Source organism: Salmo salar, chromosome ssa11 (genome assembly GCF_905237065.1).
Source record: "Salmo salar chromosome ssa11, Ssal_v3.1, whole genome shotgun sequence".
NCBI lineage: Eukaryota > Metazoa > Chordata > Actinopteri > Salmoniformes > Salmonidae > Salmo > Salmo salar.
The window spans coordinates 98,904,758-98,918,541 of NC_059452.1; the positions used below are offsets into that span (position 1 = coordinate 98,904,758).

Below are 13,784 nucleotides of genomic sequence, written 5' to 3' on the forward strand. Positions count from 1 at the left end.
CATTTCTCTCTCTCTCTGCATCTCTCTCTCTCTCTCTCTCTCTGCGTCTCTCTCTCTCTGTGTCTCTCTGTGTCTCTCTCTCTGCATCTCTTTCTCTCTCTGCGTCTCTCTCTCTCTGCGTCTCTCTCTCTCTGCGTCTCTCTCTCTCTCTCTCTGCGTCTCTCTGTGTCTCTCTCTGCGTCTCTCTCTCTCTCTGCCTCTCTCGCTCTCTCTGCGTCTCTCGCTCTCTCTGCGTCTCTCGCTCTCTCTGCGTCTCTCGCTCTCTGCGTCTCTCTCTCGCTGTCTGCGTCTCTCTCTCGCTCTCTGCGTCTCTCTCTCGCTCTCTGCGTCTCTCTCTCGCTCTCTGCGTCTCTCTCGCTCTCTGCGTCTCTCTCGCTCTCTGCGTCTCTCTCTCGCTCTCTGCGTCTCTCTCTCTCACACAGAAAGTGTTAGAGCAATAAACTATTTTAGTCCTACTGTATCAAGCACTCTGAAACAGAAGGAAGGCGACATGTGATTTACAAGAAGACCACATATGGGGATGTGTTTTACAAAAAAAACTGCTGACAGTCACAAAGTAATGGGTAGGGAACCATTGTTTGAGCGCTATAAAATGGCTATAAAAAAGCCCCAGGCTACATCCATCAACAAACCTCTTTGGCACAGACGCATCTTTTCATCTGAAGACCTTGACGTATGTTTTATACTTACTCTTTAATATGTATATTTATGTTTGAACTTTGTTACATTTCGTGATTTCTGTCTGATTGACATCCAAGGAGCCCTTCATTTTCTTAAGGTTCAGATGTAGGATCTGAATTTGATCACTCTTTTGTTGCTGAGAATTTAGGAAACTTGAGTTTTGAGTTTTGTGAATTTTGAACAGGCTTCTACGGTTTTTCAATTCCGCTTTTGATTTGCCCTAACAAAAAATGTATCAACCCCTACAAAAACTTCCCTTACTTATAATCCACATATTATTTTACATTTCCTGTTGCTATAGGAGTACTTTCCTGCTGTAGCAAACTGGCTCAAATTAAGAGACCGTGATTTTACTGGTCTAGAGAAATGATAATTTAACAATCAAACTTTTCGATTACATTTTTTGTATACACAAATTGTTTTAAAATATATTGTACTATATTGGTTTGGATTCTATTGACATTTTATTGCACCCATGTATATTTTTTTAAGAAGTAAAAACCTACCCTGACTGATGAGGAATTTGCAATGTCAGACAATTTCAGAATAGGTCTTCAAAAACTATATTGGACATTCTGAAAACATTGACAGTTAGTGTTTGAAGTAAAGTCTAGGTAACTGAGATTTCTAGTCATAGTTCGGGGCTCTTGCTTTTCATAACTTAGATAAGTAAACCTAATTGTTCCCTGTTTAGTCCACTTCCTCCTGATATTTATAATTATAAGTGACAGAATTTACCAGAATATTACAAAGTTGAAAAGTAACAGTGTTATCATTTCTGTCTTGCTTCCTGCCTGAAGATCATGTGTATGCGTGCACATATCCACAACACTAACGCAATTAAAAATCTAAATATGAGAAATTGAAAATTAAGGCATTTGATGCTCAGGAAAGTATTGAATAGAGTGTCAAATGCTCTCCTTTTTAAGTAAAACATTCCTTGTCTGTTTTTGTTTGCTTTGACATGTCATCTCAAAGAATCAGTGCAGTTAAGTCTAACCTTCAAAACCGGCAAGAAAAGACTTAGAAAATGGGTGGCAGCCATACAGTTGAAGTGGACCATAAATCGCGACAACGAGCAGACGTGGCAGAAGCAGAAAATAGAAGATTTGAGCAGGAATGCCTTCGGCTCAAGGGGGAGAAAGCACGAATGGAAACAGAACAACGGATGGACAAAGAACAACGAGAGCAGCTGGAGAGGCAGAGAATAATACAACTTCAATCCCAAAGAAAGCAAGAGGAAGATGAAAGGACCAGGATACATAAAGAACTGAAAGCATGAAAAGAAAGAGATGAAACTGAGGGAGAAAAATAGATGATTAAACTGTAGAAAATACATTGATGAGTAGACTACTAGAGAATATTGTAATTGATGAAAACATTACTCTGAACATGGCAGCAGCTAAAAGTCACTTTAAATTACTGTAGCTATAAGGAGTAGTCTTTCTATATTCTAACATATTTTAAAGGAAAAGCTATATATTTTCTTCTGTTTGTTTTGTGATATCTCCCTTCAAAGTATACATGGAAGAAAAAAACGAGGAAATGTGATGAGGCACAGGCTGAACAGAGAATAATTAAATGGCGATAGAACAATTCCAGGAGAACAAATCAGAGCCAGAAAGAAAGCTCATTCAGGACGAGTTCGAATGAGTCCATGTAGAGAAAGTAAGATGGAAGAACAACTGAAGCAGGACCAAGGAAAGAAGAGAATAAATCTATTGAATCTTAAAGAAAGCAATGTGGCCAACAAAAGAGACTATTAACTCAAATGATTGGATATCTTGAGCAATAAAAGAAAGTTTGTGTGCTTTTGTATTGGCCTTACCTTTCTTGTAATGTTATTCTCTTGTCTGGCGGTAGCAGTAAGGCCTGTGGTGTGATTATCCAAACAAATGTGGAAATGTAGTCAGATGTAGCTTCATGTCATCTAATAAAGTCTAGATATTTTGGCAAAATTACCTACATCCTGTGGGAATTAATGGAGACTTTAATGGAGATTTTTTACAGATACAATTTAAGGCAAACTTTGGTAAGATTGGTCATACATTTTTTTACAAGCGTATAGCAATCACATTTGACTGACTTTGTTTTTTATTTGGTTCAAACTGGATTGCCCAATAAGAGGAACCTGGTCTTATTACACAGGGTGATATATTTTTGCTACAACTGAATAAACTATCATTCATATTTCTGCATCTGTTATTATCTTGAATTCTTCATATTTTTTTGTGTCATTTTCTTGTGTAAAGATTTTTTATTTATATTATTGATCTAATTAAAGTGCAAATAATTTTACATTTCATTATATTGATACCTTTAAGACATGTTTTTCCCCCTCTGGCTTTGGCTACAGTATAGATTATGATTAATCAATTATTCAGGTGTACTTTATGAGGTCTTATAAGGATAATGTAGGTCTGATGGCCATTCCAAAGATTCTGTTCTACATATATGACGATCTGTGACTACTCCCTTACTGAAATATAATTACACCAGCAGAAAAACAGTGTGCAGTTCATGAAATTAACTTAACACAAGGTTCCCATGCTATAGTGGACTCTGAGACCACAGAGCTCATGCTCACTTGGGATAATGTTTATGACTGAAGAACAGCATTTATACTACATTATCTTTATTTTTTCTGATGTTTCCCCATTACAGAGGGGCAGCCTGGATAATCAAAGGCTGAGCATCAAGGCCCTAGAGCTCACCTCCCATCCAGGAGAACAACACAAGACTGAGGAGGAGACAGAAATGTGAGTGATTCAGATGTCTGCGTCTTATGTCTGTCTTTTGTACCTTTGTTATTTCAACCTAAAGTTTGACTCCCCTAGATGTAAAGCCCTGCATTCATCTTAATGTTTCTACTATACAATAGTTCTGAAGAATATATAGCCGTGCATAAACCCCTGCTCTGATGTGTTTTCAGAACACTGAGTCATGTCTGACTCTGAGACCATTGAGACAGCAGCTCTGGGCCGACCATTCCAGCTGGGGATGTTGTATGACTGTCGCAGGGATGTCCTCATTCCAGGTACAGAAAACTATTAAATTCATTGTCTTTGTTTCCACCACAGAGTTGGATAGACTTGTCCCAAAGCCTGATCTAACATGGGCAGCGTCATTGAGGACTTCCACCATTTTAAAGTAGTCAAGTTGGTGTGACTTGCATGGGTTACAGAAGCTACAAGTAAAACAAAGCCCACATGTCCCACATGAGGAGATGACCACACCTCTAAATGATGCTGATGTGTGGGCCTAAATAATTTGTTTGTGGATTTTTTGGGTGAAAACATTATAATTTTATGTTATTATTAATGCAGACATTTTATGGACATTTTCTTAAATCACAATTCAAAATGTGTATATATTGCTCCTTTAAGGAAGGATAATATAATTCCATTCAGGTCAGCAGGAGGGGTCAGCCAATGAAATATACTTCTGACAAACATTCCATAACTGCAGGTGGCAGTAAATCACCATCCGTGGCTTTATACCTGTTCAAACTATACAAACTGCAGCACTTCCGTTTCTTATTTACGAACTGCCAATACACTTATAAAAGTATAATAAGAAGAAATTGACTACTTTAAAATGGATAGCCCTTAATGGTGACACCAATACTGTCACAAAAGCATCCATTGCAAAGATGAGCTGTCTTCTACATCTCTATGGCCATCACAGAGTTAGAAAAGCTAGAGGACCCACAACATTTTGAAGTCGTCATATATAGTAATGCTGTTACAGAAGTGATCAATGGCAAAGATAGGTGTAGCTTTTGTAACTACGGTTGTCATGTCACCTAGAATAATTACTTTGATGAGTAAAACTTATCTTCAATTCATTCTTTGAATGAAACCATGTTTACATGTTTAACAATTCTGCATGTACCAGTTGTGGCTAAAAGTTTTCAGAATGACACAAATATTAATTTTCACAAAGTCTGCTGCTTCAGTGTCTTTAGATATTTTTGTCAGATGTTACTATGGAATACTGATGTATAATTACAAGCATTTCATAAGTGTCAAAGGCTTTTATTGACAATTACATGAAGTTGATGCAAAGAGTCAATATTTGCAGTGTAGACCCTTCTTTTTCAAGACCTCTGCAATCCGCCCTGGCATGCTGTCAATTAACTTCTGGGCCACATCCTGACTGATGACAGCCCATTCTTGCATAATCAGTGCTTGGAGTTTGTCAGAATTTGTGGGTTTTTGTTTGTCCACCCGCCTCTTGAGGATTGACCACACGTTCTTAATGGGATTAAGGTCTGGGGAGTTTCCTGGCCATGGACCCAAAATATCAATGTTTTGTTCCCCGAGCCACTTAGTTATCACTTTTGCCTTATGGCAAGGTGCTCCATCATGCTGGAAAATACATTGTTCATCACCAAACTGTTCCTGGATGGTTGGGAGAAGTTGCTCTCGGCGGATGTGTTGGTACCATTCTTCATTCATGGCTGTGTTCTTAGGCAAAATTGTGAGTGAGCCCACTCCCTTGGCTGAGAAGCAACCCCACACATGAATGGTCTCAGGATGATTTACTGTTGGCATGACACAGGACTGATGGCAGAGCTCACCTTGCCTTCTCAGGACCAGCTTTTTTCCGGATGCCCCAAACAATCGGAAAGGGGATTCATCAGAGAAAATGACTTTACCCCAGTCCTCAGCAGTCCAATCCCTGTACCTTTTGCAGAATATCAGTGTGTCCCTGATGTTTTTCCTGGAGAGAAGTGGCTTCTTTGCTGCCCTTCTTGACACCAGGCCATCCTCCAAAAGTCTTCGCCTCACTGTGTGTGCAGATGTACTCACACCTGCCTTCTGCCATTCCTGAGCAAGCTCTGTACTGGTGGTGCCCCGATCCCGCAGCTGAATCAACTTTAGGAGACGGTCCAGGAGCTTGCTGTACTGTCTTGGGCACCCTGAAGCCTTCTTCACAACAATTCAATCACTCTCCTTGAAGCTCTTGATGATAAGATAAATGGTTGGTTTAGGTGCAGTCTTACTGGCAGCAATATCCTTGCCTGTGAAGCCCTTTTTGTGCAAAGCAATGATGACGGCACGTGTTTGTGATCACCAGCCTTGTCCTCATCAACACTCACACCTGTGTTAACCAGAGAATAACTGACATGATGTCAGCTGGTCCTTTTGTGGCAGGGCTGAAATGCAGTGGAAATGTTTTTGGGGGATTCAGTTCATTTGCATGGCAAATAGGGACTTTGCAATTAATTGCAATTCATCTGATCACTCTTCATAACATTCTGGAGTATTTGCAAATTGCCATCATACAAACTGAGGCAGCAAACTTTGTGAAAATTAATATTTGCATCATTCTCAAAACTTTTGGCCACGAATGTACACGTTGGAGATGGTTTTTTTCACAATAAAAGTAATTTGTCATTCTTTTTAAACTGCAGGTATCACACTCTGGGATTCTGAAATGCTACAGAAAGACATAAATGTCTCTCCACAACCTAACACTGATTTCAAAATCATTGCCTCCGACTCAAGTGAAGACAAGTCACAAGCTTTGAATGTGTCTGCATCTCTGGAGGCCAGTTTCCTTGGTGGCTTAGTCAGTGTGAAGGGTTCTGCTGAATTCCTACATGATAAAAAGACCTCAAAGCGTCAGTCTAGGGTTTCTCTGCTGTACCGTACCACCACTCGATTCGAGCAGCTGACCATGGACCACCTGGGGGCAGGAAATGTGAAACACTGCAATGTCTTCCGAGAGGGTTCTGCCACACATGTGGTGACTGCCATTCTCTATGGTGCACAAGCCTTCTTTGTTTTTGATCGTGAGGTTTCCTCAGGAGAAAACCACCAGGATATTCAGGGAAACCTGCAGGCCACAATAAAGAAGATCCCCCTCATAACAATAGAAGGGCAGGCATCACTGAAGATGAGCGAGGAAGAGAAGCAACAGGCCAATACATTCAGCTGCACTTTCCATGGTGATTTTTCACTAGAAAACAACCCTGTCACATTTGAAGATGCCACCAGGCTGTATGCCGGCCTGCCACGTCTGCTAGGGGAGAAGGGAGAACATGCTGTGCCAATGACTGTCTGGCTCTATCCTCTCAAGAACCTGGACTCTGCAGCTGCCCAGCTAGTCAGGCAGATCAGTGTTAGCCTGGTGTGTCGCGCACAGCGAATCTTGGATGGGCTGGACAACACTGATGTACAATTCCGGGACTTGATGAAGGAAGGCATGGCTATCAAGTTCCCTGAAATCAAAGCCAAGCTTAGCAAGTTCAGGGACTTGTGTTCAGAGTACAAGCTGGTTTTCCAGAAAGGTCTTTGCAAGGTTCTTCCCAACATAAGAGGAGGAGGAATGGAGGAAGAAGAGCTGATAAAAATGCTCAACAGTAAGGAACGCTCTCCATTCCAGAATGATCTTATGATCACGTACCTGGATGACAGAGAGAGAGAGATGAATGTTGTCAGCTCTTACCTTGACATAATGAAAGAGGTACACGTTGTGTACTCAAGCAGTGAATTGGATGGAATAGTGCTTGATCAAGCTAAAGATCATGTAGTGTGCTTTGCATTCTCCTCTTTGAAGGACAAAGACGAGTATGTGGTAGACTTGGAAAACTACTTGCTAGAAGAATCAAAGAGTGATTCTTCAGTGATACCTTACGACCCCAACACAGCTGGGAAATCAGCAGCAGAAAAGTGGTTTCGCTCGGGGGAGGTAACCACCCTAACCAGGCAAAACATACAACTGTTCCTAGACTTCAAAGATTCAAACAAAGACAGAGAAAATATTGCATTCTGCATTGCATCGATTCCAAGCAAATGCATCACTGCATCCTCCATCCATGTCTATGAGAGAGGGACACTGTTGAGTCCCCAGTTTGTACTGCCATCAAAGCCAGGTGTCCCCACCATCAAGAGTAAGGAGCATGACTGTGTCCACGTGGAAATTAACCCTCCCAGCCTTGGCGTCACGTCTGTGGAGTCGTACCAGGTTTTGTACCAGGCTGTGCAGGCTGAATCTGAGTGGACCGAGATCAAAGCTGATGCTACCACTAACCGGGTCACCATCAGACGTCTGAACCCCTATAAAGACTACCGCTTCAGCTGTAGGGCGGTGTGTAGACCTGGTGTGAGCCTCTCCAGTGACTGGACAGAGTACTTCAGGACCCGCCCATGTAGTCCCCCTGGATCACCCACAGAAAAAAATCTAGAATCTGAAAGTATCAGAGTGAACTGGGACATTCCTACCATGGTGGGAGACGATGTTGAAGTCATAGGCTATGAGGTTGACTACAGAGACTGTGCGAAGGCTGTTGACAATAAGATGTGGCACACCATCAAAACCACCACCAGAGAGTGCACACTGGAAGGTCTAAAGCCTGAAACTCCATACAGTGTCAGAGTCTCTGCTAACTGTGGTGAAGCAGGGAAGAGTCTACCTAGTCCTGAGGCAGTGCTGACTACCATCAGGGCTTCTGACACCCAACCGAAGAGGAGCCAATCAACAGCAACAAAAAGTGAGGAATTTCTGAAGAAATCAGAGAGGGTAAAGAAAGGCAACCCCTCAATCTATAGGCTGAATCTGGAACAGAAGTTGGAGGTAAAGGAACGTTTTCAACAGTACACATTTGGAGGGAAAGTTGAGAAAGGGAATAACAAGGTAATCCTGCTTCTGGGGTCCACAGGTGCAGGAAAAACCACTCTGGTCAATGTCATGATCAACTACATTCTCGGGGTAAAGTGGGAAGATCCCTACCGCTTTAAGCTCATCCATGAGGTAACCAACAGGTCACAGGCTGAGAGCCAGACTTCAATCGTAACATCATATGAGCTCTACAACCAGCCAGGCTTTCAGATTCCTTATTCTCTGACCATTATTGACACACCAGGGTTCGGAGACACTAGAGGAATGGCACATGATAAACTGATCACAGAGCAAGTGAAGGAATTCTTGTGTAACCCTTTAGGGATTGATCACATTGATGCAGTCTGCTTTGTAGTGCAGGCATCCCTCGCCCGTCTCAGTGCCAATCAGAAATACATATTTGACTCCATCCTGTCCATTTTTGGAAAGGACATTGCTGATAACATCCTGATGCTTGTGACATTTGCTGATGGGAAGGACATACCTGTGCTGGAGGCCATCCAAGCTGCAGACCTTCCCTGTAAGAAAAACAAGAAGGGACTCCCGACCCACTTCAAATTCAACAATTCAGCTCTGCTCTCTCAGAAAGTAGAAGAAGACAAAAGCTCTGAAGGAGATGGTTCAGAGGATGATAATGAGGAAGGACTAGAAAAGATTGTCTGGAGGTCAACTTTTAAGCAGATGAAAGCTTTCTTCAAAGCCTTGGAAAGCAATGAGAGCAAAGATCTAACAATGACCAAGACAGTGTTAGAAGAACGTGAGCGTTTGGAGAAGGCCATGACACGACTGACCCCTCAGATTACAGCAGGTCTGTCAAAGCTGAATGAGATCAAAACGTTCGAACAGTGCCTGCAGAACGAGGACGAGAACATGAAACAGAACCAAAACTTTGAGACAGAGGTAGAGGTTCTAGTTGCTAAGAGGACCAAATTAAGTTGTTTTGCTACAAACTGCATTGTTTGCAAGTTCACATGCCACACCAGCTGCTTTCTGCCTAACGAGGATGACATAAAAAAATGTGCCGTGATGGATGTTTATGGTAACTGTGTCATGTGTCCAGAAAACTGCTCTTACCTTAACCACGACAAGGAAAAAGCCTTGTGGACATATGAAACTAAGACAGAGAAAAAGACCATTAAAGAATTGAAGGACAACTTCATGAAGGCACAGGGCAAGTTTATGAACAACAAGCAGATGCTGGAGAAGATTGAAGATGAGTACATTGTAATCGAGGATAAGCTGAAATACTTGATCAAGCTGTCCTCCAACTGTCTTAAGAGGCTGAATGAGATTGCACTGAAGCCAAGCTCTCTCTCCACTGTGGAATACATCGAGATACTCATTCGCACCGAAGAGGACCAACGCAAGCCAGGCTTCGAAGATCGCATTGTAGGGTTGAAGAAAATGAAATATGAGTCTGAGCTTCTGGAGAAGATGGCAAGAGGAGAGGAACTACTCCCCGATGAGCGACGCATGGTTAAGGAGAAACAAGACAGACTGCAGAAGATCACAAAAAGAGTCAACCAAATGCAGAAAGTAGTCAGAGATTGGCCAGGGAAGAAATAGGCCTAACTCAAAGTCAAAGTCCATGATCTCCCCCTGCTTCCGACCAAGTGGCACGCTCGGTGGCTTGCGCAAATCAAGTGAATCGGTCATAACTCAGTTAAAGTTGTAGAATTAAATCAGATATATCTCTAGATCCACTCAATTGTACGCTTACTGGGATCGATTGCAATGCTTTGTATTAAAACGAGCATCACGTAAACTCTCAGTTGACACATTTTCAACATTAAGTGAGTAGACTTGTGCGAGCCAGAACAGCCCACAGAACAGGAGCCTGCCTCCTGTTTCTGTAGCGTGAGGCAGCTTGATTTACAAACACACCCCCTGGATAGCTAGTAGTCAATCACATTTTCTACATCAGTGAATCTAAATGAAGCAGCTGATCTTGCTACTGATTGTTAATGATTATCATAAGAGAAATGAATGAAGAAATAAAGCAGACATTGATTCAGATAAATACAGAGACCTACTTTCCCCTCGGGAAGTAATAAAGTATCTATCTATCTATCAAAAAATGTATAACTTTTGCCTACTTTCATGTTGATTGTTTATCCTTTTTTATTTTAATAAAAGTCCTTTGTAATTCAAGAAGTTCACTATTCATTTTCTATTGGGCACATATTGTAAGTAATATGTTAGTCATGACATTGGAAGTAGCATGTTTGGTAGGGGGGTTATTACAAAGGTGTGTGTCTAGGTCAGTGTTTCTTGTCCTTTATTGAAAGGACCGGAAAACTATGGTCCCTCTTGAGTCAGGGACCGGCAAGCTTTAGTTTTTCCTCCTTGGGGGACAGCTTACATTAAAGCTAGCACTGTAGAACTGACAAAACTAGTTAAACAGCTCAGGGACCGGCCAGCAACATCCCAGGGACCAGCACAGGTCTAGGGACCAGAGGTTGAGAAACACTGGTCCGTGTAAGTTCTTGACATTTAACCTGTCTGGAACACCTGGGACGTCAGCGTCCCACTCTACTCAACAGCCAGTGGCAGTGGGTGGCGCGAGATACAAAACCCTTAAAAATGCTATAACTTCAATTTCTCAAACATATGACTATTTTACACCATTTGAAAGATAAGACTCCTTGATGTAACCACGTTGTCCAATTTCAAAAAGGCTTTACAGCGAAAGCAAAACATTAGATTATGTCAGGAGAGTACCCAGTCAGAAATAATCACACAGCTATTTTCAAACCGAGCATATATGTCACAAAAAGCAAAACCACAGCTAAATGCAGCACTAACCTTTGATGATCTTCATCAGATGACACTCCTAGGACATTATGTTATACAATACATGCATGTTTTGTTCAATCAAGTTCATATTTATATCAAAAAACAGCTTTTTACATTAGCATGTGATGTTCAGAACTAGCGTACCCACCGAAAACTTCCAGTGAATTTACTAAATTACTATGCATAAACCTTCTCATAATACATAACAATTATTTTAAGAATTATAGATACAGAACTTCTTTATGCAACCGCTATGTCAGATTTTAAAATAGCTTTTCGGCAAATGCACATTTTGCAATATTCTGAGTACATAGCTTAGCCATCACGGCAAGCTATTCAAACACCGGGGCTCACAAAACTCATAATTACTATTACAAAAATTGGATTACCTTTGCTGTTCTTCGTCAGAATGCACTCCCAGGACTTCTACTTCAACAACAAATGTTGTTTTGGTCCCAAATAATCCATAGTTATATTCAAATATCCTCCGTTTTGTTTGTGCGTTCAGGTGACTATCCGAAGGGTGACGCGCGGACGCATTTCGTGACAAAAAAATTCAAAATGTTCCTTTACCGTACTTAGAAGCATGTCAAACGCTGTTTAAAATCAATTTTTATGCGATTTTCTTCATAAAATTGCAATAATATTCCAACCGGACAATGTTGTGTTCATTCAAACAGGTGAAGAAAAACATGGAGTACTCGCGTGCCCGCGCATTTCTGTCTCTGAGCCACTAGGCTGTCCACTCACAGAGAGAGCTCCTGTGATCTGCCCAGAGACAGCAGACGCTCCATTTCACTTTCTGGCGCTTTCTGAGCCAATGGAAGGCTTAGAAAGTGTCACGTAACAGCAGAGATACTGTATTTTCGATAGAGAGGCAAGAGAAGCACCAGAAATTGTCAGACAGGTCACTTCCTGTTTGGAATCTTCTCAGGTTTTTGCCTGCCATATGAGTTCTGTTATACTCACAGACACCATTCAAACAGTTTTAGAAACGTTAGAGTGTTTTCTATCCACATATACTAATGATATGCATATTCTCGTTTCTGGAAAAGAGTAGTAACCAGTTTAAATCGGCTACGTTTTTTATCCGGCCGTGAAAATACTGCCCCCTAGCTTAAGGTATGAAATTCATAAGACACTATTCATTCTCATTATTCTCAGCATGACAGTGTTGTTTTTGGGCATGCGACGTCCTCAATAATTGCATAAAATAAATCAATTGTGTTGGATTCTAGCTTGAAATGTACGTATTTATGTTACCATACTAGAAATGATTGATCACTTTACATGTAGAAGGAATATACACTACTGGTCAAAAGTTTTAGAACACCTACTCATTCAAGTTTTAATTTTAATTTTTACTATTTTCTACATTGTAGAATAATAGTGAAGACATAACTATGAAATAACACATATGGAATCATGTAGTAACCAAAAATGTGTTAAACAAATCAAAACATATTTTAGATTTGAGGTTCTTCAAATAACCACCCTTTGCCTTGATCACAGCTTTGCACACTTTCGGAATTCTCTTTTAATAAACTGCTTGCATTTCAATTGGCAGATGTGCCTTCTTAAAAGTTAGTTTGTGGAATTTATTTCCTTCCTAATGCATTTGAGTCAATCAGTTGTGTTGTGACAAGGTGGGGGGGGGTATACAGAAGATAGCCCTATTTGTTAAAATACCAAGTCCATACTGTGGCAAGAACAGCTCAAATAAGCAAAGAGAAATGACAGTCATTACTTTAATTAAGACATGAGGGTCAGTCTATCCAGAAAATGTCAAGACCTTTGAAAGTTTCTTCAAGTGCAGTTGCAAAAACCATCAAGCGCTATGATGAAACTGGTTCTCATGAGGACCGCCACAGGAATGGAAGACCCAGAGTTACCTTTGCTTTAGAGGAGATGTTCATTACAGTTACCAGCCTCAGAAATTGCAGCCCAAACAAATGCTTCACAGAGTTCAAGCAACAGACGCATCTCAGCAGGAAAAGCAGCCAACAAGTGTTCAGCATATGTGGGAACTCCTTCAAGACTGTTGGAAAAGCATTCCAGATGAAGCTGGTTGAGAGAATGCCAAGAGTGTGCAAAGCTGTCATCAAGGCAAAGGGTGGCTATTAAACAAAGGAAAATATATTTGATATTCTTCTAACACTTTTTTGGTTACTACATGATTCCATATGTGTTATTTCATAGTTTCTATGTCTTCACTATTTTTCTACAATGTAGAAAATAGTAAAAATAAAGAAAAACACTTGAATGACTAGGTGTTCTAAAACATTTGACCAGTAGTGTATATGTTAGGGGTCAAGGAATGGTAAAGAGGAACTAGGTGTGAGTGAAAGTTACTGTGAGAGAAAAGGGGAATACAGTAGATGACCCAGGTCTGTTGAGTAAAGTGAACACGAGGTCACTTATAAACATCATGGAGAAGTGACCAGATAAAGAGGAACTGCTAGCAGACGGTTCGACTGCGAAGACAACAGAGCAACATCTAGGCAGTGTCGGGTAGCTGATAGCAGTTGTGAAAAAGTTACACCACTAATCTCATCTTGACATATAAATGCCTGTTTGATCATGTGCAACATGTCTTTGCAGCTGTATGACTCATGCTTTGTCTTGTAAGTTAACCTTGGGATATATGCCTAAAAAAATGTTTTGTTCATGTCAGTATT

At 40.9% G+C, this 13,784-nt stretch overlaps 1 protein-coding gene across 2 annotated transcripts; it reads left to right on the plus strand.

Moving 5' to 3' along the window:
- The first annotated feature begins 444 nt into the window (after positions 1-444).
- Positions 445-10,461, plus strand: LOC106563789 (uncharacterized). Of its 2 annotated transcripts, XM_014129642.2 has the most exons (4): positions 492-673; positions 3,346-3,440; positions 3,614-3,718; positions 6,101-10,461. In XM_014129642.2, the coding sequence occupies exons 3-4, from the start codon at positions 3,625-3,627 to the stop codon at positions 9,874-9,876; spliced, it is 3,870 nt and encodes a 1,289-aa protein (XP_013985117.1). In that variant the 5' UTR covers positions 492-673; positions 3,346-3,440; positions 3,614-3,624; the 3' UTR covers positions 9,877-10,461. The 2 variants fall into 2 exon arrangements, 1 of the variants encoding a protein (XP_013985117.1); XR_001319319.2 differs by lacking the exons at positions 3,346-3,440; positions 3,614-3,718; positions 6,101-10,461 and adding an exon at positions 1,660-2,871 and having other exon boundaries at positions 445-673.
- The last annotated feature ends 3,323 nt before the right edge of the window (positions 10,462-13,784 follow it).